Raw genomic sequence first — 22748 nt, forward strand, 5'->3', positions numbered from 1 at the left:
TAACTAGTGATATTATAAACATGTCATACATATTATTAATAAATATTAAACATCTAAAAAACAAACAAATATTTGTAAAAACTTAAGTCATATTGTTAAATGTAATCGCTTCAATTCTCATTCTATTATTATAAGTAGCATTATTTGTTTGAGACTGAAAAATTGCTTTTATAAGTTAAAGGATTTTAAATATTATTATTTCATATATATTTAATTTTCTTAAATTATATGAGTACTAGTTTATATGATAAAAATTGAAACACTTAAAAGGCATTTACAAATAAATGAAATGCAATCAAAATTTTTTTTTTAAAAAACTAATATAGTCAATTGTATGTTATAAATGTTAAATAAGAGTTAATATGTAATTATAGAGGGGAGAGAGAGAGAAATGAGTAGAATAAGGCAATAATTGTTATTGTCTAATTAATTGAAGATAATTACTTATGGATAATTGGTAAACTATTATATTTGGAATGCCATCAACGAGATTGGTTGACCAAATTCAAAATTGTTGGCTTATTAAGGTTGAATATTAAATCGATCGGTTCTCACAAAACCGTTCTAGGTCAATAATTCAATAGTTGAATCGAACGGTTCAATTGATTTAAATATAAATTGATACTAACTGATTTTTTAATCAAATTCAAATTGGAAAAAAGGTCGATCAGCGGTTCAATCGATTCGACCGATCGGACTGGATTTTAAAATATTGGGTGAAAGAGTGAATGTTGATAAAGCTTCGAGAGCAAACCCAGGAAAAGCAAGAACCGCAGGTACAACCAGAGACATGATGAATCTAGGAGTAGCATTGAATATTGGTGCGGAGCTGTGGGGGATACTGAGTGGACTGAAGTTAGCTTGGGACAAGGGATATAGAAAGACGGATTCAAAGACAGATTTAAAGGTGGGATTAAATTTTGGAGACAGATTCAAAGAAAGATTTAAAGGGGATTAAATTTAGTCCGGGAAGCAAAATAGGAATCTCCTTACTTTAACCTGAAGGTCCAAAAAACAATGGGAAGGCAAGCTACAACACATTTGGAGAGAAGGGATATGATTGGGTGACTACCCCCAGCCTTGTTTTGTGTAATTAGGAGCCCTTGCTCTTCCCCTGTACCAAAAAAAAAAGGGGAAAACGATGCAGCATTTGGCTTTTCACATATCCCTGTCTCCCAGGCATTTCAAGAAATTCACGCTCCCCACTGTTCCCATTCTTCTTCACACACTCTCACACGGTACGAGGATTCGTCGGACCTACTCCACGAAAATGTCAACCGAGTCACCTTCCAGCTCGCGACAATTCACCCACATCATCAACCTCCCGCGTCAGCTCGGCCAACCCGTTGATGTCGTCGCCGCACCGGGCGTCTCCAATTCCGACTTCCGGTGCGTTTATCCCCCTACTCAAAGTTTTATACTTAGCAATCAAAAATTGGATAAAAAAAATCCCGCATAATTGGCAGTGCTTTGTTATTTATATCTAGATTGCACTTCTATTTTATTTTCTCCGGGCAGACTTTTTTTGCAAGACTAAACTTTTCCTTGTCATCATAAAATGAATTTGTTAGACTTGCTCATCTGAATGTGTGCAAGAATTTTTGGGGTTCGGGACTAAACTGTATATTGGATATGGTTTGTTGCAGGAATGCTATTGAATCATCTTTGTTCAAGCAGTGGTTGAAAAACATACAAACTGATACAGGACTTCTGGCTAATGGAGGGATGTTGTTGAAACAAGTACTTATCCAGGTTAGCTAGCTTAGCTACTTTCATTCTTTAATAAGTTCAAAGAATTTTTTGAAGTGATGCATTGCTGTCTTGGTACCCTTTTTTCCAATGGAGTTGTGAGTCTAGTCTTGTTGGTGCAGGGTGTAGATATGTTTGGGAAACGTGTTGGATTTCTCAAATTTAAAGCAGATATCTTTGATAAGGAAACTGGGAATAAGGTACCTGATTTTCAATTCTTTGTTTATAAGGGTGGGATCCATGTGTTTAACTTCATGGAGTTTCTGTACGGATTCAAAATCTTCTTTTGTTGTTGTTATGTGTGGATTTTATGTTAATATTTGACTAGGTTCCAGGCATTGTGTTCGCAAGAGGACCAGCTGTTGCGGTGCTGGTCCTTTTAGTCTCAGAAGGCGAGACATATGCTGTGCTGACTGAACAGGTAAGTTTCTGGGAGAACGACTTTCTACCTCATTAATGACATTGCGAATTTTGAATAAAATTCTCATATAAAGAACCGAACTGTATATATAGAAACTTGAGCTAGTATTAACTAATGATAATAGTTCTAATGTAAAGGTTAGGGTTCCTGTTGGGAGGCTTATTTTAGAATTGCCAGCTGGAATGTTGGACGATGACAAAGGTGACTTCCTTGGAACAGCAGTTCGTGAGGTCTCTGTTTCTTTTGCTCTGGGAACTCTCTCTAATTTCTTGAGTGCATTTCTGCCTCATCTGCTCCTTTTTACGTAAGAATGAAATAAACCGGGGTTCGTTGTCCATTTTACCTGAGATGGTCTTCAGAGTTTAATCATGTTATTCGGTATTCTGTTAAAGATCTATGCATTGAAGTACGCTAACACTTTGCTTTTAAGTCTGTGGCAGGTGCAGGAGGAGATAGGAATACACTTGAATCTGGATGATGTGATTGATCTCACTGCCCTTTTAGATCCATCAACCGGATGCAGAGCTTTCCCTTCTCCAGTAAGTTGGCACCTGCTTGTTTGAACTTTCATTCCATGGTTTAATCTGACCTATCTTCTTTCCATCTCCATGGTTTAATCTGACCTATCACTCTAGAGGTTGACAATCAACTTGAGAATTCTGAGTATTTCTCAAGGAACTAAAACAGCTCCCCCTGGAAAAGATTTTTAGGCTGTATATAATATTGTATTATGTTTGTAGAATAGAAGGATTGTTAAAGACGAAAAAGAATCAAATCAAATGTTATAAAAGTAGTTGCCGCAACCCATACTATCTTACTGATTCTCTTGCCATTTCAGATTATTTGAATGATATTTATTCCTTCTCTCTTTTTTTGGGCTCTCTTGAGAAACTACTGCAAGATAAGCCATCTTTCTGTATCCTCCATTCAAAAGAACAGTTTCATACAACTCATTTACTGGAATTCTGCAGTAGTAGCCATCATCGAAGTGGCATGGTTATAGAGATTAAGTTTATGTAAAACTACATGTGCTCTGAACTTAAACATATATGTTAAAGATTTATTCATAATATGACATGGACAAGGAATAGAATTGTTTAGTAATGGTATCACACACTTCATTCCTAGAAAGATTTTCAGAAGATACTATAATTTCAAGCTTTTCACTCAGTTTTTTATTCTCTCATTTGTTTTCGAATGTCTACCTGTTGGATGGTTTCATTATTTTCTCTAGTCATCTCATTGTTGGCAACCTGGTTTCCTGTTTGTTCAATCGTAGGGTGGTTGTGATGAGGAAATCAGTCTATTCTTGTACAGAGGAAATGTGAGTAAAGAAGTCATCACGCAGCTCCAAGGGAAGCAAACGGGCCTTCGAGACCATGGTGAGTTAATTAAGGTGCATGTAGTTCCATATCAGAAACTCTGGCGTGCCACAGCGGATGCGAAAGCTCTAATGGCCATCGCTTTGTATGAAATGGCTCAGAGGGAAGGGCTGCTGCCACCTTTGAAAATTTGAGTCTTTTCCAGTTTTGTTCCACCGAATAAAATCATAATCTATACTGTTTATGGACTTATCAGCTGTGAGGTTTTTTGTGTGACTCACCTTTTTGCAAAAAGTCTGTACAGCTTTGCTGAGATCAATCATCAATTTGGTTCATCAAGATATATTTCATAAATTTTGTTCAACAAAATTGCCTTTTGACGAATTTTTTTCATTAAACTTTCTTTCTATTTCTATTTTCCCTCGCGTTTCATGCGTAAGAAGTTGTTATCCTATCTTTCTTTTCATTTCTTCCTCGCACTTCATTTGTTGACTGTTGTCATAATGCATATTTTTGGTTTGTTTTGGTCGAACACTTCTGTACATATTACATAAAGGATCTTAAAAAGTGAACTTTAAAATACTAACAGGGAGATATCGCCATGCATGCTGCCGTTTGTAGAACTATCGGCTCTCCATTTTGGGTAGGTTAAATGAAAGGCAGAGCGAGGATTCTTATGATGTGTAATGCAGACGAGTAAATCAATGTCTATAATGAAGTTAAAGGAGTATAATCAGTTGTAGTTACGGATGATCTGATTCGGAATTTAGATGAATAGGATCAAGAATTAACCGCAAGCTTCAATGAGTCACAGAAGTTTATTGTGTTAACCGCGGTTGTTTTAAGCAGTAATTAGCTCCATTTAAGAAGCTTGAGAGTTCGATTCTCCAATCCACATCTTCACGAGTCACTTCATTCTCATAAAAATTCTATGAAAGAACCAATGATTTGAGCGCATTGCTTCTTTGTTATGACCACCGATCTAGACATGTCCGATCCACCCCAACAAAAGAAGGAAAAAAAAAATTCACTTTCCAATTTCATGATCTCCATTGGAAAACAGCAACAGCCATCAACTTTCACCCTTTTCCGATCACTCCGCTTTGGCCATGTCTCCTGCCAGTCTCTTAGGCAAAAAGAAAAGAAAAGAAAGGAGCCTTTTGCATTTCCTTTATTGCAGCAAAATAAATAAAACATTTAGTTGCCTCACAAGTTATCCTTGCATCACCAATAATAATACAGTACATACATGACATCTGCAGGATCAACTGCTTCTACACGCATGGATGATGCATGAATCATAAATTTACTAGGCTTCCCAAATGGTTGTACCATCACATGTGCAAAGCTTTTTGTAGTTCTCACCCACTCCAGCACTTCTAGCTATCACTGCTGCTACAAGTCCTGGATCTGATTTATCTTCAGTTTCATATACCACGACAGATCGCCCAATGAGATCAAGAACTCGCAGGTTTTGTTTACCACCGGAGAAAAATGCATCACCTTTCTCATCAAATTCTAATGTTCCCAGGTCACCCAGTGGCTGAGAAATGAATGTAAATTTTAGAAGCAGCATTGACCATGTATTCATATATCAGGAAAAAGAAAAGGCAAAAGAATGAAGAGAGGACCCCACACACAGACTGCATGTGCACAAAAGAATGAAATTTAGAAAAGCCATGAGGAACATAAATTGAGGTTCCCTGCAGAGGAATCAATTAGAACATAAATTTCCGAAAGGGGTGCTTTCACAGAAGTTACTGCCTATTTCAAAAGGGTAATGATGCTGTGAGAGAAACTGTACTGCTTATGCAGAACAACATCTCTCATTGGTGGCATCTCATGCTCTCTTATTCTACAGAATTAACATAATCAATCCATCTTCTGAAAAACCATTAATATCACAGGAGTTGTTCATACCAACCAAAGCAATCACAACCTTTTGACATATTGCATCCACCTTTTGTCCAACTTTAGTATTTCAACAGATCCATACAAGTAAAAATAGAGACTCAAGCTTTGCCAATATATGTACTATTGATTATTGCAGCCTCTTCTGCATGTAGACATAAAACACTAGAAATAGAGAATAGTGAAAAGAGATTTTGTAGTATTTGGATTGCAATGGGTTCCTTGTTTTTGTGGTATTAAGCTCATTGGCATTTCAAACTCGTGACCTTGAGCTAAAAGGATTTTTCTGTTGCTTTAGGATCCATTGTCCTGTATCCTACAATTTGCACAGGCAGAGCTTTAGCAATATGGCAAGGTATCACTAAGATAAAAATCAACTCGTGAATGTGTTGACAACCAACTAAACCTCAAATAGACAAACACACACACACACACACACAAAAGATTTCTAACAGCAACTTTGAATCTCTTCTTTTTAAATGTTCCACCTTGTAAATCTTATTGTGCATACATTCTTGTGCCACTGCTAGAAGAAATACAAAGTATTACTCTGACAAAATGTTATTCTCCCATTGTACAGGTTCCTAGAATCAAATTTCTACAAGCTGTTCTCCGATTCTTCTTCTTCTTCTTCTGCAACCCCCCTTTTTGTGTTCCATGCTTTGAATGTTACTGCTAGGTTTGTTACAGTTCCTAAAGGAATCTAACATCCTATTAATGCAATGAACAACCATGTCATAACCAGAATAGTTTAGGAACAAATTAGAACAAGCAAGATGCATTGTACTTATAAGAACAGGCCACAAATAGTAAGGTGCTTTTTAGTAATTTAAAGACTAGCACTTAATATAAATGAAATTATCTCAGGCAAAAGAACGATATAAAGCAGCACATAAGTGAGAAAAAAGCACACCTCTTTATCAGCAGAGTTAGCTGGGTTGTAAACTTTGCCAGTACTTGCCGCACCCCCGGTCAAATCACCAAATTCATTAATGGACCAACCATGCTTTCCAGGTGATAATCCATTGAAATTAGCTTCAATTCTAGCCAATTCCATGTTTACTTGAGCGAAGCGTACAATACCAAAAACCAGTGGACCCTTAAATTCGGATACAGCAGCAGAAACCAGATAATCTGCAGCACATCAAAATGCTGAATTATGTCTAGAACATGAGCAATATCATTGCATTAAGACCAACAGTCCTTTGAAGAGAAAGGACACTGAAGCATCCAATACAAAAGATAAAAGGCAATATGCAAGTGCAACAACCCGTAGCACTCATTATGAATTTTACAAGACACCAAGGACCACAAACCAAAATTAAGAAATGAGCAAACAATTTCACAGTGGGATGTTGGATTCAAAATATCATGTAACCATCAAAGGAATAATTTGAAACGAACGAGTTGATGGACGACATGATAAATGAAAATAAAGCTCCAAAACAAACCATCAGGGCTCCCTTGTCCAATCAGCCGGGCTTTTCGACCAGTCTGCTCCAGAGCATCAGTCATGGTTTTCACAGGTGAAGTACCGAGTACCCTCACAACCTGGTTGGTCAAATCCACTTCCACATTCTTAACTCCTAAAAAACTCAATCAAAAAATGTAGAAGTCAATAACACCGCAGCAAAATACTGAATCAAAATGACATACTACAAAACTTTCAGGCACCCACCAGCTACCGTCTGCAATTTATTCTTCACTGCCTCAACACAGCCCTCACATGACATGTCCACCATATACTCTGTCTGTTACCATAGTAATACCATAACTCTCAGTACCAAGACTCCATTTTTCCCACTAAAGACTGTCAGAAAGCATTTTCTATTACATCCATTTTCATCAATAGTAACAATCTTAGATCTTTCCCCTCCCCCCCTGCCCCCACCAGCAACGTATATATTTATGTTGATCAAATTGATACAAGACATGCAGTAAAAACAACCAAAGAATCAAACTTACAAGTAGCTCAGGCAAGAAAGCGCCATTCTGCGAATAAAAAACGCAAAAAATTAGCAAAAAAGAAAAAAACGAAGCTCTCTAGGCCTTAGAATCTAAGAACACCGAAAGAGACGATAAGAATATTCTCTTTCATAGAAAAATTCCACGAAAATTGATGTGGGCACCTGAATAGAAGAAGAGGGTTTGTGATTGGATGAGGGGGGCTCCATCTTAGAAGCAGCAAGACTCTTGACTACCCCCAATCTGAATGGTCCAAGATTATCTTTACAAGACAAGGGAATTGACCCAGAGTTTAAGGTTTTCGATAGGAATCCTGGGAACTGTGAGGAAGAATGTGAGGAGGAAGATGAAGGTAGAGAAGAGACGAAGGCAGCAGCAGAAGCTATGGCAGCTGTTTTTGGTCTCAGCATCGACCTCAGAAATGCCATCCTTAATATATATAGTTCGGCTTTTTTGAGTTTTTCCTTTCCCCCTCCGGGCTATGGAGGGTATTGCCTTTGTCTGACCATTTGGGTTTTCTTTGATCCTCACTTTCAAGTTTCAACGTTGTTGTTTACTGACGATGCGGCCTTCGAAAGATAGAGAGTTGTCAAGGGTCATGACTCTAGATGCATCCACATCACGGTCACTACGGCCTTGTTTGGGAGATTAAGATAACAAGGAGAGCAACATATCTTATTATTAATATAACAAGAAAAAACTCTCTATTCTTTTTTAAGTAAATCGTACATAAATTGATAGTACATACACTATTACAGTTGAATATATGACATATGAGTAAATTTTGGATTTTAATTTTAAATGCAGAAGAGTTATTATGCATCTAATGGTGATAGTGCATACACTGTCAATATATAAAAAATTAATTTTCCTTTTTATAGCAGTTAACCTTATACATTCATACTGTATATACTGTTTATGAATATAAAATTAATCTACATAAAAATTCTTTTACGAGCAGATCTCTCAATCGCCATTTTACCAAATCTTCCTTGTATGAATTTATCCCAATTGACGGACACATGACGCAGAATCCAAGCAAATATTGACCAAATAAATGGGTTTAGCCCACAACAAGTGCCCAAATGAACCTAAAACGGAAACTAGCCCAATACTTTTGGGCTCAAAAGAAGCATTTTTGTGTCTCTTTGGTTGTAGAACATCTGATGTTCGTTGGATCCTTAAGCCATTCATGTGCAAACAAAATGGAATGATGTACCAACGTGGGTATCCAGTACTTCAATATTGTTGACAGAGAATTGCAATTTTGATTTCAAATGTTTGGGTATCGAGTGTTTTAATCCTTAAAGTTTGAATAAAAGCAAATGTAATTTTAAGTTAGTTTTTATATACATTTAGTTCTAATGGTTGATTTTTTACCAATCACTATTGGAATCTGGTCATGTGCCAACAACTAATTGTGCAGAAAATTAGAAAAAAATAATAGAAAGTTGCTAGCCTTAATATTTAACAAAAGATACTAATGACTCATATACTGGTCATGCGAGTAATTAATCTTTAACTTAATTTTTTTGTTAACTATTTTTGTATTTCTGAGCTAAAGAGTAATTATTCATGTGATTAGTATGGGAGTAATTAGTCTTCTTTCACTACAAATTATGACCAACAATATTTATATTAAGTTTTTTAATTCTTTTAAAAAAATTAATTGCCGGTATGTAATAACATGTCACCAGATTCCTATAGCAATTGGTAAAAAGAGAGGAAAAGTGACTGGTCAACAGAGAGAAAAGGAAAAAGAAGAATGTGAATATAGTCAACAACACAAAAGAAAAAAGCACTGATTTTTTTTTTTTAATTTCTCTCAAAATTATTTATAAATTTTTCGTGATTGGCTCCAGCATTTTATATTGGGTGGTTCAAAATATTCACTGTTTTATTTTACTTACAAATGAATTTATGAACATGATGATTAATGAATCCCAGTGGACTAAAAGCGTTTGACACATAATCGTGAACCATGTCATTTAGGTTCCGTTTCATAAAACTGAATGTGAATTCTGAAGTCTGAATTCTGAAATCTGAATACTGAAACAATTAATTTGCTGAATTTTAAGCACTGAAAAGAAATATATAAATGTCTGAATTTTAATGTTAAACCTATTTATACTGTTTGATAAACATTTATAACTGAATGCTTAATAAATTAAATTGGACAATTTTGCCGTTATATATTTTCATCCAAAAAAGAAATAGAACCTATAATTTAATTATTTTAAAATTGTTAGGTATGTAAATGATAATATTTATTTTTAAATCAAATTAATATAAAAGATGAAATATATTATATGAAGAGTATGGAGAAGATGTGAAAGTCATTAAAAAAGGAGAAAAGAGAAATAGAAAATCCTTAGATAGAGAATATCAGGTTGTTTAATTAGATAAGAATTTTGAACATAATTAACAAATAATAGTAGATTTGGTAGATAAGATAAGGTAGTTGAAGTAATTCTATTAATTCTTATCAAAATTAAGCATTCAGTTAGGATTCTTGTGCTGAAAAAAATACATACGATTTCAGCACTGCTTAACAAGTTCAGTAGATAGATTTTCATTTGTTAAACACTCAAAACATCTGAATGTCTGAAAAAGTTCATTTTCAGCATATTTTAATGTTATTAAACAGACCCATTGTGTTCTGGTTCAATTCAGACAAACGGAAAATAATTATAAAGAAGAAATCCTATAGAATCCTCCCAACTCCCAAGTATTGAGAAGACACCCAATTAATCCGATTGATAAGATATTGTATATACTTAAGTCATTAAAAATGTTCCATCAATAAAATAACCAAATAACAATGAATTTAGGTTCTCATCAAAAAAAAAAATGGTAAATGAAATAAGAAAAATTTTTGGACAAGTTCCCTGCATAACAAATAGCCAAAATTCGTTATATCTGTTTTGTGCAAAAAAGAGAGGACTATTTGGTTAAAAGAACAACCGCGTAATTCTTGTGAAGTGCTTTTCTTCTAAATTATTCTGCTCAAAGATTAACTGTCGGATAGATCAGAATCAATTGCAGCCAAATAGGGTAGATCCCATTTCATACTAAGTGATGCGCGAGTGTTAAAAGTACTGATATAGTGGCTTATGAAATTGAAGTCAAATGCGAGAATTGTTGATCAGCTTTTGCTTTATATAGTAGATTATTCTTGCAGGTTTGGCGTGTTTATGAAAAGCCTGATCGACGATCATGACTACTTCAACGCGTCCTCTGACCCAAAGAAGACTTGGTCACAAAATCTTCTCAAAGAAGATGAATTAACGACGAATTTCCCACCAGTAGAAAGCTATGATTGGTGTTGCTATATAAATATGCCTCTGCTGCAACCTTGAGAATTATGCTCAGAAAACTGAATCTTCACTTCCCTTGAGTAAATACCTTCATTTTTCGGTGCAGAACACTGGCAGCTGCAAGCTGCAATTTGGCTTTTTGAAATTTTTAGCCACTTCAGACATGGGATTGACGGAAATTCTCATTCTGATTTCTGTACTCAGTTTTCATTCTTTGGCAGTTGCTATTAATGATTTTCTTGGCAAGAGCAATTTAGAGACTTACATTGTTCATGTTGAGTTTCCTGAATATTCTGATATTCAACTTTCAAGTTCAAGCGGCCCAAATGAAGATTTGGACAGTTGGTACAGGTCATTTCTGCCAACAACATTTGCAAGCTCGAATGAAGCACCACAAATTGTTCATTCATATCACAATGTCTTCAAAGGTTTCGCTGCAAAATTATCGGCTGAGGATGTGAAAACGATGGAGAAGAAGCCTGGTTTCATATCTGCTCAGCCTCAAATGTTACTATCTTTGCACACTACCCACAGTCCTAATTTTTTGGGGTTGCATCAGAATGTGGGATTTTGGAATGAATCGAATTACGGTAAGGGGGTCATCATTGGAGTCTTGGACTCTGGAATTGCACCGGACCATCCATCATTTAGTGATGAAGGAATGCCTCCACCACCTGCTAAATGGAAGGGAAAGTGCCAATTCAATACTTCAGCATGCAATAACAAATTGATTGGAGCAAGATTTTTCAGCGATGGAAATGGTTCGCCAATGGATGAGGATGGTCATGGTACTCACACTGCAGGCACTGCTGCTGGAAACTATGTGAAGGGTGCTAATGTTTTCGGAAATGCTAATGGCACTGCTGTTGGTGTTGCGCCTCTAGCTCACTTGGCAATTTACAAAGTATGCTCCCCTGGTTGTTCGGAGAGTGACATATTGGCTGCGATGGATGCTGCCATACATGATGGAGTTGACATCCTTTCCCTCTCCCTCCAAGGAGGATCAGGCCCATTTTACGCTGACAATATTGCTATGGGTGCATATAGTGCAATGGAAAAGGGCATTTTTGTCAGCTGCTCTGCTGGAAATAGCGGTCCTTTTAATCGCTCTTTATCAAATGAAGCCCCGTGGATTCTCACTGTTGGTGCAAGCACCATTGATAGGAAAATCAGGACAAGTGCCAAGCTTGGAAACAATGAGGAATTCAATGGCGAGTCGCTTTATCAGCCTAAGGATTTTCCTCCGGCATTGTTCCCTCTGTACTATACTGGCATGAACCAGAGCGATTTTAACTCTGGATATTGTGGCTCAGGATTATTGAACGACACTGGAGTCCTGGGGAAAATAGTGGTGTGTGACAATGGTGGCGGAGTATCACGAATTGCGAAGGGACAAAATATCAAGAGTTCTGGTGGTGTCGGTATGATCCTTATTAACCAATTGTCACAAGGATATGCAACATCAGCTGATGCTCATGTCCTTCCTGCAACACATTTAAGTTATACTGATGGAGTAAAGGTTTTGGCCTACATAAACTCGACAAAATCACCCATGGGTTCGATCTCGTTTAAAGGGACTATTATTGGAGACCATCAAGCTCCATTGGTTGCTGCATTTTCTTCTAGAGGTCCAAGCAGGACAAGTCCTGGTATTCTGAAGCCTGATATTATTGGCCCTGGTGTCAACATTCTTGCAGCCTGGCATCGCTCTGTCGAAAACAACAGCAACACAAAAGCCACTTTTAACGTAATCTCTGGGACATCAATGTCTTGTCCTCATCTCAGTGGTGTTGCCGCACTTCTCAAAAGTGTGCACCCGGATTGGTCTCCAGCTGCAATTAAGTCTGCGATCATGACTACAGCTGATATTGTGAACCTGGCCAAGAATCCAATTGAGGATCAAACGCTCCTTCCTGCTAACGTCTTTGCCACTGGCTCAGGCCATGTGAACCCCGCTAAAGCAAACAATCCAGGGCTGATTTATGACATCGAACCGAAAGATTACATCCCTTATTTGTGCGGATTGAATTACACAAACAGGGAGGTTAGTCACCTTGTACAACGCAAGGTGAACTGCACGGCAGAATCAAGCATTCCTGAAGCACAACTGAACTACCCTTCATTTTCAATCGTTTTTGGATCCAGTATTCAGAAGTATACGAGGATGGTTACCAATGTGGGTGAGGCTAAATCGGTTTACACAGTTAAGGTTGCTCCGCCAGCAGGGGTCAATGTTACAGTCAAACCCAATACACTTAGTTTCTCAGAGGTGAACCAAAAATTGACATATGAAGTCACATTTAGCCTATTAGCATCTTCTGCTAACAATACAGTATCTCAAGGTTCCCTTGCATGGACTTCAGCAAAGTACTCAGTCAGGAGCCCAATTGTAGCACTTTTTGGAGCAACGCAGAGGTTCTAGCAGCATGGGGGGATGGCATTGAACTGTTGCCGTCGTCTCCGGCATCACGAGTGTAAATTTTTTCTTGTTGAATTCTACTAGTAATTCTTTGTGCCTGAGTTGTAATCCAGGCTTGCTTGAATAAGTGATTGATTGATATCTGACATACATGTATTCTATTTTCTTGATACTGATTCTAAGATAAGTTGCTCCAAGAATGTGTACAAAGTTCTAATCTTCATTAATTGACAATCTGAGATGGAGTATTTGTTTAAATCATGCTGCACCACGCTCTGAACTAAATGTCCTTTACTTATTTCCTTCAGGTCTCTGAACCAAATGTGTAATTCCTGACTGTATTAGAAGAGAAATTACCTACTACCAGTTTTACTTATTACCATCTGTTTGGAAAGCTTTGCTATCATACAACAGTAAAAATAACTGGAACTTTCTAGCGAATTAACAAACTTTACCACTCCTATAGTACCAAATATATTAGGGTAAAATACACTTTACCTCTCTCTGCAATTTAGTGATTTTTCATATAACTCCCTGTAGTTTCAAAACTATACATAAGCCTCTCATAGTTTGTATTAAAGTGTCGATGTGACGGAAATATCTAAAGAAATGTCGAGAATATTCTTGTTTAAAAACTAAAATGACTGAAGTGACCAAAATATATAAACTTAATATGCATGACATTTTAATCTCTCATGGTTTTATGTTTTAGTACATAACCACTTATAGTTTAGTGATTTACCATATAACCCCCTTATGGTTTTTAAAATATATACCTAACTCTTGTGTAGTTAATTAATAATTTTTAACTTTAAAAGGGATACTTTTGACATTTTAGTTGATTTCGTTATGGAATGCAAATTCCATGACTTTGACACTTTAGATCAAATTATGAGGTGATTAGATATAGTTTTTCAAACCACAAGGGAGTTACGTGAAAAAGCGCTAAACCATAGGAGAGGTAAAGTGTATTTTACCCAATATATTAGAAACTTATTACCTATATTCAAAATTATTGAAATTCAATGCTCGAATACCCTAAAACCGATTCCAACTCTCCATACCGCTTTCCAGTTATCGGATCAAATCCAAATGTCTCCAGTTTATTTTCCAAACCTTCTGTCAAGATCTGTTTGAACTTCAAACAAAGTCCCAAAGCGTGATTCTGCAATTATTCCCTTTTTTTTTTTTCTAATGTGAATTCACTGAAGTCCCCTCCATTTGTCCATGGATTCTAGAATAGTATGAGATGGCTAGATGTTGTAATCTATCAAAATTGGCGCCTCAAGTTACGGTCTCTAGCAGTCCCGCTTTGTGGAGGGCATTTTATGTTCCAGGGCAGCGAAAGAGTTTCTGGACAGCAACTTTATACGTTTTCCAGTCAGAATAAACAACTTTATATGACCCATAATATAATGTTTCCCTTAAACATGCATCTGCTGAATCCGTGCAATTGGAGAGGAAGGACAAGTAATGTCTGAATTGCCTTGGGCTTAAATCTTCTTAGGGAGAAAGAAAAAAAAAAGAAAAAGAAAAAAAGAGAGATAGGGAGAAAGAATAGTTATGGTCAGCAATTTGAGCGACCAGTTCCTGCCGTCAGTTCTTCACAACTAAAACCTACCCCAAGTCAAACCCTTTATACCGAATAATTCATGCTTGTTTGTGAGGTCAAATCTTTGATGATATCAGTTATACTAAACAAGCTGTTGCAGGAATAGTCAACTTGGCAAACTTGCCGTTGTGGAAGATTAGTTCTCCTTGTGCCAAGTCAAGATGACGCGAGTTTTGACATAGTTACATTAACCATTTCAACCTTATAATCTCCTCCGGATGAATTTAACAGTAGCTAATCTTGCATGATGCAGGTAATCAAACGCCGAGTTGCAAAATGACATATATTTTCTTCACTTGAAAATTAGCGCTTTTTTGCTCTCTGTGTGTATATGTATACTTTTGGATTGCTATTTTTTGACATTTTTTTAGAAAAATATACAGTAACAATTTAATGTATGTGAGATAAGAAAAATGAATGAAAAATGTGTTTATGAAAAATGCAAGGATTTTTCGATAGCGAACTGCAATCCGAACACCAGCTTAAGATTTTATTTTCTGTCGATTGCCTATGGAAAATTTACCAAGAACTTTATTTTCAATTAATTTTTCAAAGCATCAACAATAGAACTCCACCAACTAGCTCCTCATGTCTTGAATCCGATAATCAATTGATGAAGTGTTTTACTAATTAAATTATACTTCGTTATCAATCTACGCATAACTTTTAGTGGGCGAATTAAAACTAGATAGAAGAGCAATATATCCTACAGTAAATTGCATTCCGCCCAACAAAGTGAAAAAGAAGAAGAAGAAGAAGAAGAAATTCAGTGATAAACACAGTTTTTAAAATGATGAACATTTTAAAAATTGAAACTCTACTTAGGGTAGGCTCTCGAAAGCCTTTATGTTTACAATTTTTGCATTCTAGAAGTATTACTTTGTTGTCCACTTGAGACCAAATAAATGCAATTGGGGTAGATGTTTATACAGGCTAAGCCAAAACAATTAGGCGCCGAAAATTCAAGGAATTAAAAACGATGGCTTACCACGACGATGACCAAGTACAGTCATTCCCCGGAGCCCGACGAGTTACCGGGACCTATTCAACTATAACTTCTGGGGGTGCATGAAAAAGACTCTCCACATAAATTAATATCATCAAACACATTATAAATAGTAGTAGTTTGTAAGTCTTCTCCAAGGCAATTCTCAGCCAAAAACATTTTTCATTACATTTAACCATCTTCAATTTCTTCAATATTCATGGCTTCTATGGCTTCAATTACTCTCTTTTTCATTCTTTTCCTACATTCATCGCTTGCAATACTAGTTGCAAGTGATGTTTCTAACCAGATTGAGTTAGAAACTTACATTGTTCACGTACAAAAACCTCCTGCAAGCAAGGTTTTAAGTGACTTGGAAAGTTTGGACAGCTGGTACAGCTCATTTTTACCAGCCACCACAGCCGACACAAATGAGGAGCCACGCATGGTTTATTCCTATCACAATGTTTTCACAGGCTTTGCAGCCAAATTATCTTCTGAGGAAGTGAAAGCATTGGAAAATGTGGAAGGATTTGTATCCGCGCGGCCTCAAAAAGTTGTATCATTACATACAACTCATTCTCCTGATTTTCTTGGTTTGCACCAAAATTTTGGCTTTTGGAAGGAGTCAAATTATGGAAGGGGGACAATTATTGGAGTGTTGGACACCGGAATTAGGCCTGATCATCCGTCTTTTGCGGACGAAGGGATGCCTCCTCCACCTGCTAAGTGGAAGGGAAGATGTGAGTTCAATTTCACTGGAGCATGTAACAACAAACTCATTGGAGCAAGGTTTTTTAGGAGTGCTGGAGGAGGGACGCCCTTAGATGAAGAAGGCCATGGAACTCATACTGCAAGTACAGCAGCTGGAAACTTTGTCAAAGGGGCTAATGTATTTGGCAATGCTAACGGGACTGCAGTTGGAATTGCACCATTTGCTCATGTGGCCATGTACAAAGTATGTTCAAGTTCTTGCCCAGAAAGTGACATACTGGCTGCAATGGATGTTGCAATTGATGATGGCGTCGACATTCTTTCCATTTCGATTGGTGGGTTTTCTAGTTCTTTCTATGATGACAACATAGCACTTGGTGCATTCAGTGCAATGGAGAAAGGGATCTTTGTGAGCTGCTCAGCCGGAAACAACGGTCCATTCAGTAGCTCTTTGGCAAATGAGGCCCCTTGGATTCTCACAGTTGGTGCAAGTACCATTGATAGAAAAACAACGGCCACTGCTGTGCTTGGAGACAATCAAGAATTTGATGGCCAGACGCTTTTCCAGCCTAAGAATTTCCGTCACACACAACTGCCTCTCATTTACCCCGGATTATTGAATGCAAGTGATTTCGGTGCTCCAACTTGTGGTTCAAGCACACTGAACAAGACTGATATCAGGGGCAAGATCGTGTTGTGCATGATAGGTGGATCAACAACAAGAATTGAAAAAGGCAAATTAATAAAAGATGCTGGCGGTGCTGGAATGATACTCATGAACACTCAATCCCGAGCCAATACTACATTAGCAGATGCTCATGTTCTCCCTGCTACTCACATTGGTTATGCAGATGGACAGAAGATCATAAGCTATATAAACAGAACTTCCAATCCTACTGCTACAATCATGTTCAAAGGAACTATAATTGGAGATGTTCATGCTCCAGCTGTTGCGGGGTTTTCCTCTAGAGGTCCTAGCTTGGTGAGCCCAGGGATCTTGAAGCCTGATATTATTGGTCCTGGAGTAAACATCCTTGCAGCTTGGCCTGTCTCTGTCGAGAACAACACCAACGCAACATCCACATTCAACATTATCTCTGGCACTTCAATGTCTTGTCCTCATCTTAGCGGTATTGCTGCACTTCTCAAAAGTTCCCATCCTGATTGGTCTCCGGCTGCTATTAAATCAGCAATCATGACCACTGCTGATCTACTAAACATTGAGAACAGGCTTATTGAGGATGAAAGATACCTTCCTGCTAACATTTTCGCCACTGGTGCAGGCCATGTCAATCCCTCAAAAGCAAATGACCCTGGACTTGTTTATGACATCCTTCCTGAAGATTACACTCCATATTTGTGCGGCTTGAACTATACAAGTCGACAAGTTGCTATCATTTTACAACGAAAGGTGAACTGCACAGAAACCATACCTGAAGCACAGCTGAATTATCCTTCATTTGCCATCAGACTAGGATCATCAAGCACTCCCCAGACGTATACAAGAACCGTTACTAATGTTGGTGATGCTAATGAATCTTACAAGGTCCAGATTATTCCACCAACAGGTGTTTCCGTAGCTGTTGGGCCTTCAACACTCAACTTTTCAGAGCAGAACCAGAGGTTGACATATCAAGTGACTTTTAGCCGAACGGCAAATAGCTTCAGTGGCACAGTCCATGGATTTGTTATCTGGTCTTCTGCCAAGCACTTCGTCAGGAGCCCAGTAGCAGCTACTTTTCTCTGACTCTCTGAGACAAGATAGAAGAGTTTTCTTTTATCATCTGTGATTTTAATCTTTTTCTTTCACGATTTTTTGGATTCTGAATAATCTCACGTCTGTACTTTTCTTGTCTTTATTTGTCATTTTTTTAGAATATGTTAAATTCCAATAACTAAGCAAGATCGCTTGCTTAATCACTCATCGATCTGTCAATAAATATTTCAATGGAAGTATTTAATCCTTCTGGTCTTTGGGCTCGAAGTTAGTGAAATTTTAAGGGCTTCTATAATTAATTTAGAAGAATTTGTATAAGTACTCATATATATATACATGTTACCGTTCAAAACATTCTTATTTTCTAAATATGAGCTCAACCCTAATAACTACAACAAATTCTGATGCTGTTTTAACTTGATGATTACAAGGAAGTAAAAATGTTAATCATTGGTCATTGCTTCCAATATATATTATTACATGGTGAAAGTAATGCCTTTCCCCCGTTAAAGTTTCTACGCATTTTGGTTATTAGTCAAGAAACTGAATTTTATGGTACTATTCTTTTTTCTTGCTAATATCCTTCTAAAGCTACAAATCTGAAAGCCGTACGTTTGCATAACATGTCTCGTAGAAGTCAAATGTTTGAGGTCCTGAATCCACTCTTGCATGTTATCTGGCACTGCCATTCTTGGTCTTGTCTATGGCATTGTACCTGAAGATTAGATGACACATTTTGTGCTGCTTGATCCTACCACTATGCCTGCCATTCTTGGTCTTGTATATGACATTCTACCTGAAGATTAGATGCCACATTTGTGCGGCTGGCTTGATCCTACCGCAATGGAGGATTCCACTGATGGCTCCCATCCTTAGATCAACGGATGCAAAGACTATGTGAGGTTCGTTCTATATCAAATTAAATGTCACATTACGAAGTTGAGGGCTGGCCTAACAGCTTTGGAGCTATTCACGGACTCAAAATGATTAACTCAAATTATTAGTATCTCATGAATCCTAGACTTGTATACTATTCGTTTCCTTCCTCTCCCACCTGCGACTTAGGGCCTCATATATTTGATGGCTAGTAGAAATTAAGTCCAGCAGGAGAAGGCTTAGGTTGGTGGACAAAATACAGAAAATTTAAATGTAAGTCTTATCATGCCATATAAAACTAGAACAACTAATATTTGTGAATCATACCAGAACATTATGTCCCTACTATAAAATTATGAAAGTTATTAGTCATGAATTACAACTTATTAAAAACATTACACGCTACACAATTGTACTGTCAACTCTTCCACGAAAAAACTTCTAAGTAGCATATTTATACTCCAAACCACGTTCCCATGTTGGACTACTATTATATTGCTACTGATCAGTCTTCGACCAAAAAGAATTGTAAAGGATAATTACTAGTCAAGAAACTTTCCCAAAGCCAAAAGATAAAAGCCTAAGGTTCTTAGGAACCGCATCCTTGGGTAAAAACTATTTAAACAAGAATATTATAATGCTATCCTTTTGTTATGAAAAGCCATACACAGAAGTGAGAAACTTCAGGTCCTATAGGTGACCTAAAGTTTGTATCATCCTCCAAAATCCAACTACCATCGAACAAGGAAATGAAGTTGTATTTGCCAAAATTCACGAGTTCCAGCATTATTTACCAAAAGCAAACAAGGCAAATATTCAGATTCATCTTATTTTTAAAAAGTTCTACTAGAAATAAAGCTTGTAAATTTTGACTGTCAATATTTTAAGTAAAATCAAGTGCAAAAATCAACTAAAATGTGCAGTTGAAGGAGATCAAAGACTTACCTATCCTTGTGGATTATGCAGAACAACTAGTTGAGGGAGCACTGCTAGTCATGATTTTCTTGTAAACTCTTCCTTCCTTCGTTGGGTTTAACTCTTATGCCTAGTTTGGGAGATGAGATTTGAGCAAAAAAGAAAAAAAAGGAAGAGAAAGGTAGCATTTCCCATGTTTGAGAGTTTTAAGTGAAATAGAAAGGAAGAGAATCTGACTGATTTGGAAGGAAAAAGAGGCTGCTACAGTTTAAAAAAATTTCCAACCCAAATCGGGCAGAAAGCAAATGAAAGCTAAGGAAAGGCTGCAATTTTTTTTTAAATTGCCCATTTTATCGTTAAAAAGTTATTGAATGAAATATTTATTGATCAATGTGTCCAAAATCACCTCCTTTCTTTCATAAACTCCCAAATAATATTAAAATCTCTTCTCTTCTTTTCTTATCCTTTCTTTTCTCTCATAACTTAAACTTTCTCTTCTTTTCTTTTCTATCCTCAACTCACAAACTAGCCATTAAGTAGGCAATTCCAATAAATTTCCACAGAAAATTCGAAAATCAGAAAAAAAATTAGGGTTTTTTTGCTAAAATTTCATATGTTAATTAAGAGTTCATACAACTACAAAATTTCTCTTCAAAAGCTCGAAAAGAAACTTATTAATGTTCTTATATCTAATATCAACAATAATATCAAAGAATAAAAGTAAAGGAAAAAAAAAAGCCTATATCTAATCCCAAGCTCAGCTTGATGATAGCAAAGCCTGGATGACGGCAGCTAGGGTTCTTGACATGGTGAGTAGAAGTCAAAATTTTTTTGTGAAAATTTTGCGATTTCACATCGCAGTAAGAAAAGAGAACTGAGGTGGTGAGATGGCAGCTAGGGTTCTTTCCATTTTTCAAAGGTGTTAAAATGCTTCTATGGTCGATGTTTTGAGAGTTTTTTGACATTGTTTTGTCATTTGTGCACTAATTTACATTTTAACCCTTCTTTCCTTATCATAGCAAAAGAGGTATTTTTGAAATTTAGAAGAACTTAATACCTAAATATGTAATTTAGTACACACTAATATATATATATATATTATATTAACAAATAAATGAATGAATAAATAAATAAACAAATAAATACATATATATATTATAAATATGTTTCTTTATATATAGTAGGTACTGCTTAATTAGACTTGACAAGCTATCGAACTTAAACAAATGATCGATACTCGACTCATTTGATCGACAAGGTCGCGAGTTACTAGGTTCATTTGCATCCCTAGTCGTAACGCAGATGACATCCCATGTCACGATGCACTCTACATGTGCCTAACTCGCTGCTTCTTTTCAGTTTTGTCTCTATTTCGTTGTGCGACGTGGTGGAGCCTTCTTCTTAACTATTTTCATTTTCTTTTCGACATGACAAGAGTTCCTGTTTTTTTTTTAATTGACAATAAAAAGTTTAAGTGGTTTCAATTCCAATTATCAATGTAGACCATGACATAACTTTACAAAATATTTACCAACACAACTTTTACATTTTAGAATCAACCAAGTGTTTTTTTTTTTTTTTTGACTATTTTAGTATTGTGTGTCGTTATAATACGTTTTCTTGACAAAAATACTTGTGAATTGAATTTCATAAAAGCACAAGCACTCAAGTCGTAGAACTGAAGGCTTGAACATCATTACCTTAGAATTCTCTTTATTGTTTAGGTGCTTTCGACGTACACAGCACAAGGAAGAAAACGAACTAGAGTCTAGAGCTAGCTAGCCAAAGAGAGAAAATTCAGTGGATGTTAACTAATAACTAATGTGTCAAACGCATTTAATTTCCCGACAACATTCGAAGGTATCAACAAGACTGAACAATCAATCATGTGATGGCAAAGTTCGTAACTTGACAATCCATTAGCCCTTTTAAAGTGGAAAATGACACTCAAACACAAGTAGAATTTAAGAGGAAAATTATATTTAACCCTAAATATTATGTTGATTTGCTCTCGCAAAGTTGTGTTTTAAGGCGCAAAACCGCCTATAGAGAGATTCATCGTACTACCATCCTGCCAAAGATCCATACACATAAAATCATGTGAAATTAGTCAATTTGTTTATGTCTTAATTTCTTCACATATATGCGCATACTTTTTAACATATACATGAGAAAAACCATTTTGACGTAGCTGGTTAAGGGAAGTTTTTTTTTTTCTTCTTCTTTTCCTCTTTTAGGCTATAATTTAACGTTACAGTAGAATGGTTCCAGATAAAACCAGCTCCTTTAGTTGTTTTTCAAATTATCAGTAACCTTGATTTTTTCTTGAGTTACGCAATTAGTTTTGTGAATAAATAGAATCGAGCATGATACTTGAAAAAGAGTAATATTGATTTAGTGAGCCTAGACATTGTAATAACTTTTAATTGGCATGAAGCAAACGAATAACGGATTCAAGTAATGATCACGATAAGAGTTTCTCAAATACAAGTAAATAACAATCAGGGCCATCAGTGGTTCTCAGAGCTGGAGTGCTGCAATTTAGCAATTGACAACTAATGAAAACGATCAAAATAGAAACAGTAATCGTGTTGATTCATTCTTTGTTTAATTCTGTAGTGACTTACCTAAGACTAATGGCCAACAAGATATTCTATCAAGGATGATTCTGAGGGGTGTTTCCAAATTCTAACTAGAGTTTGACACACTTTGATATCTTTTGCTAGAAGATGCAGATGCCACGCCTGATAATTCATTGCTTCTCTTTCCCAATTTTGCAGTTTTTGGTATGCACTTCAGAATCGTATCAAAGAAAAACACAGCCC

At 36.5% G+C, this 22748-nt stretch overlaps 4 protein-coding genes across 4 annotated transcripts; 3 read left to right on the forward strand and 1 right to left on the reverse strand.

Moving 5' to 3' along the window:
- Positions 1-831: 831 nt before the first annotated feature.
- LOC113781003 (nudix hydrolase 14, chloroplastic) lies at positions 832-3846 on the forward strand. Its single transcript, XM_027326824.1, has 7 exons — positions 832-1389; positions 1647-1752; positions 1872-1949; positions 2078-2170; positions 2308-2400; positions 2611-2709; positions 3450-3846. Exons 1-7 carry the CDS (start codon positions 1142-1144, stop codon positions 3684-3686), a joined length of 954 nt encoding a protein of 317 aa, XP_027182625.1. The 5' UTR covers positions 832-1141; the 3' UTR covers positions 3687-3846.
- Positions 3847-4631: 785 nt separating this feature from the next.
- Positions 4632-7904, reverse strand: LOC113781551 (copper chaperone for superoxide dismutase, chloroplastic). Its single transcript, XM_027327507.1, has 6 exons — positions 7533-7904; positions 7369-7395; positions 7082-7154; positions 6855-6989; positions 6317-6537; positions 4632-5035 (listed from the first exon to the last, which is right to left on the reverse strand). Exons 1-6 carry the CDS (start codon positions 7794-7796, stop codon positions 4802-4804), a joined length of 954 nt encoding a protein of 317 aa, XP_027183308.1. The 5' UTR covers positions 7797-7904; the 3' UTR covers positions 4632-4801.
- Positions 7905-10848: 2944 nt separating this feature from the next.
- Positions 10849-13107, forward strand: LOC113780868 (subtilisin-like protease SBT1.7). The gene has a single exon (XM_027326650.1). It carries the CDS (start codon positions 10849-10851, stop codon positions 13105-13107), a length of 2259 nt encoding a protein of 752 aa, XP_027182451.1.
- Positions 13108-15921: 2814 nt separating this feature from the next.
- LOC113780869 (subtilisin-like protease SBT1.7) lies at positions 15922-18162 on the forward strand. Its single transcript, XM_027326651.1, has one exon. The coding sequence runs from the start codon at positions 15922-15924 to the stop codon at positions 18160-18162; it is 2241 nt and encodes a 746-aa protein (XP_027182452.1).
- The last annotated feature ends 4586 nt before the right edge of the window (positions 18163-22748 follow it).

This window comes from Coffea eugenioides, chromosome 8 (genome assembly GCF_003713205.1).
Source record: "Coffea eugenioides isolate CCC68of chromosome 8, Ceug_1.0, whole genome shotgun sequence".
NCBI classification, from domain to species: domain Eukaryota; kingdom Viridiplantae; phylum Streptophyta; class Magnoliopsida; order Gentianales; family Rubiaceae; genus Coffea; species Coffea eugenioides.

Bases quoted from the DNA above. Each gene is read 5' to 3' on its own strand.
- LOC113780868 (XM_027326650.1), top strand. From the start codon at position 10,849: ATGGGATTGACGGAAATTCTCATTCTGATTTCTGTACTCAGTTTTCAT.
- LOC113781551 (XM_027327507.1), bottom strand. From the start codon at position 7,796: ATGGCATTTCTGAGGTCGATGCTGAGACCAAAAACAGCTGCCATAGCT. The intron at 7,155-7,368 runs GTAAGTTTGATT...CTATGGTAACAG, and splicing joins CTTTCTTGCCTGAGCTACTT to ACAGAGTATATGGTGGACAT. The intron at 5,036-6,316 runs GTGTGCTTTTTT...TTCATTTCTCAG, and splicing joins CTAACTCTGCTGATAAAGAG to CCACTGGGTGACCTGGGAAC.
- LOC113781003 (XM_027326824.1), top strand. From the start codon at position 1,142: ATGCAGCATTTGGCTTTTCACATATCCCTGTCTCCCAGGCATTTCAAG. The intron at 2,171-2,307 runs GTAAGTTTCTGG...TCTAATGTAAAG, and splicing joins ATGCTGTGCTGACTGAACAG to GTTAGGGTTCCTGTTGGGAG. The intron at 2,401-2,610 runs GTCTCTGTTTCT...AGTCTGTGGCAG, and splicing joins TTGGAACAGCAGTTCGTGAG to GTGCAGGAGGAGATAGGAAT.
- LOC113780869 (XM_027326651.1), top strand. From the start codon at position 15,922: ATGGCTTCTATGGCTTCAATTACTCTCTTTTTCATTCTTTTCCTACAT.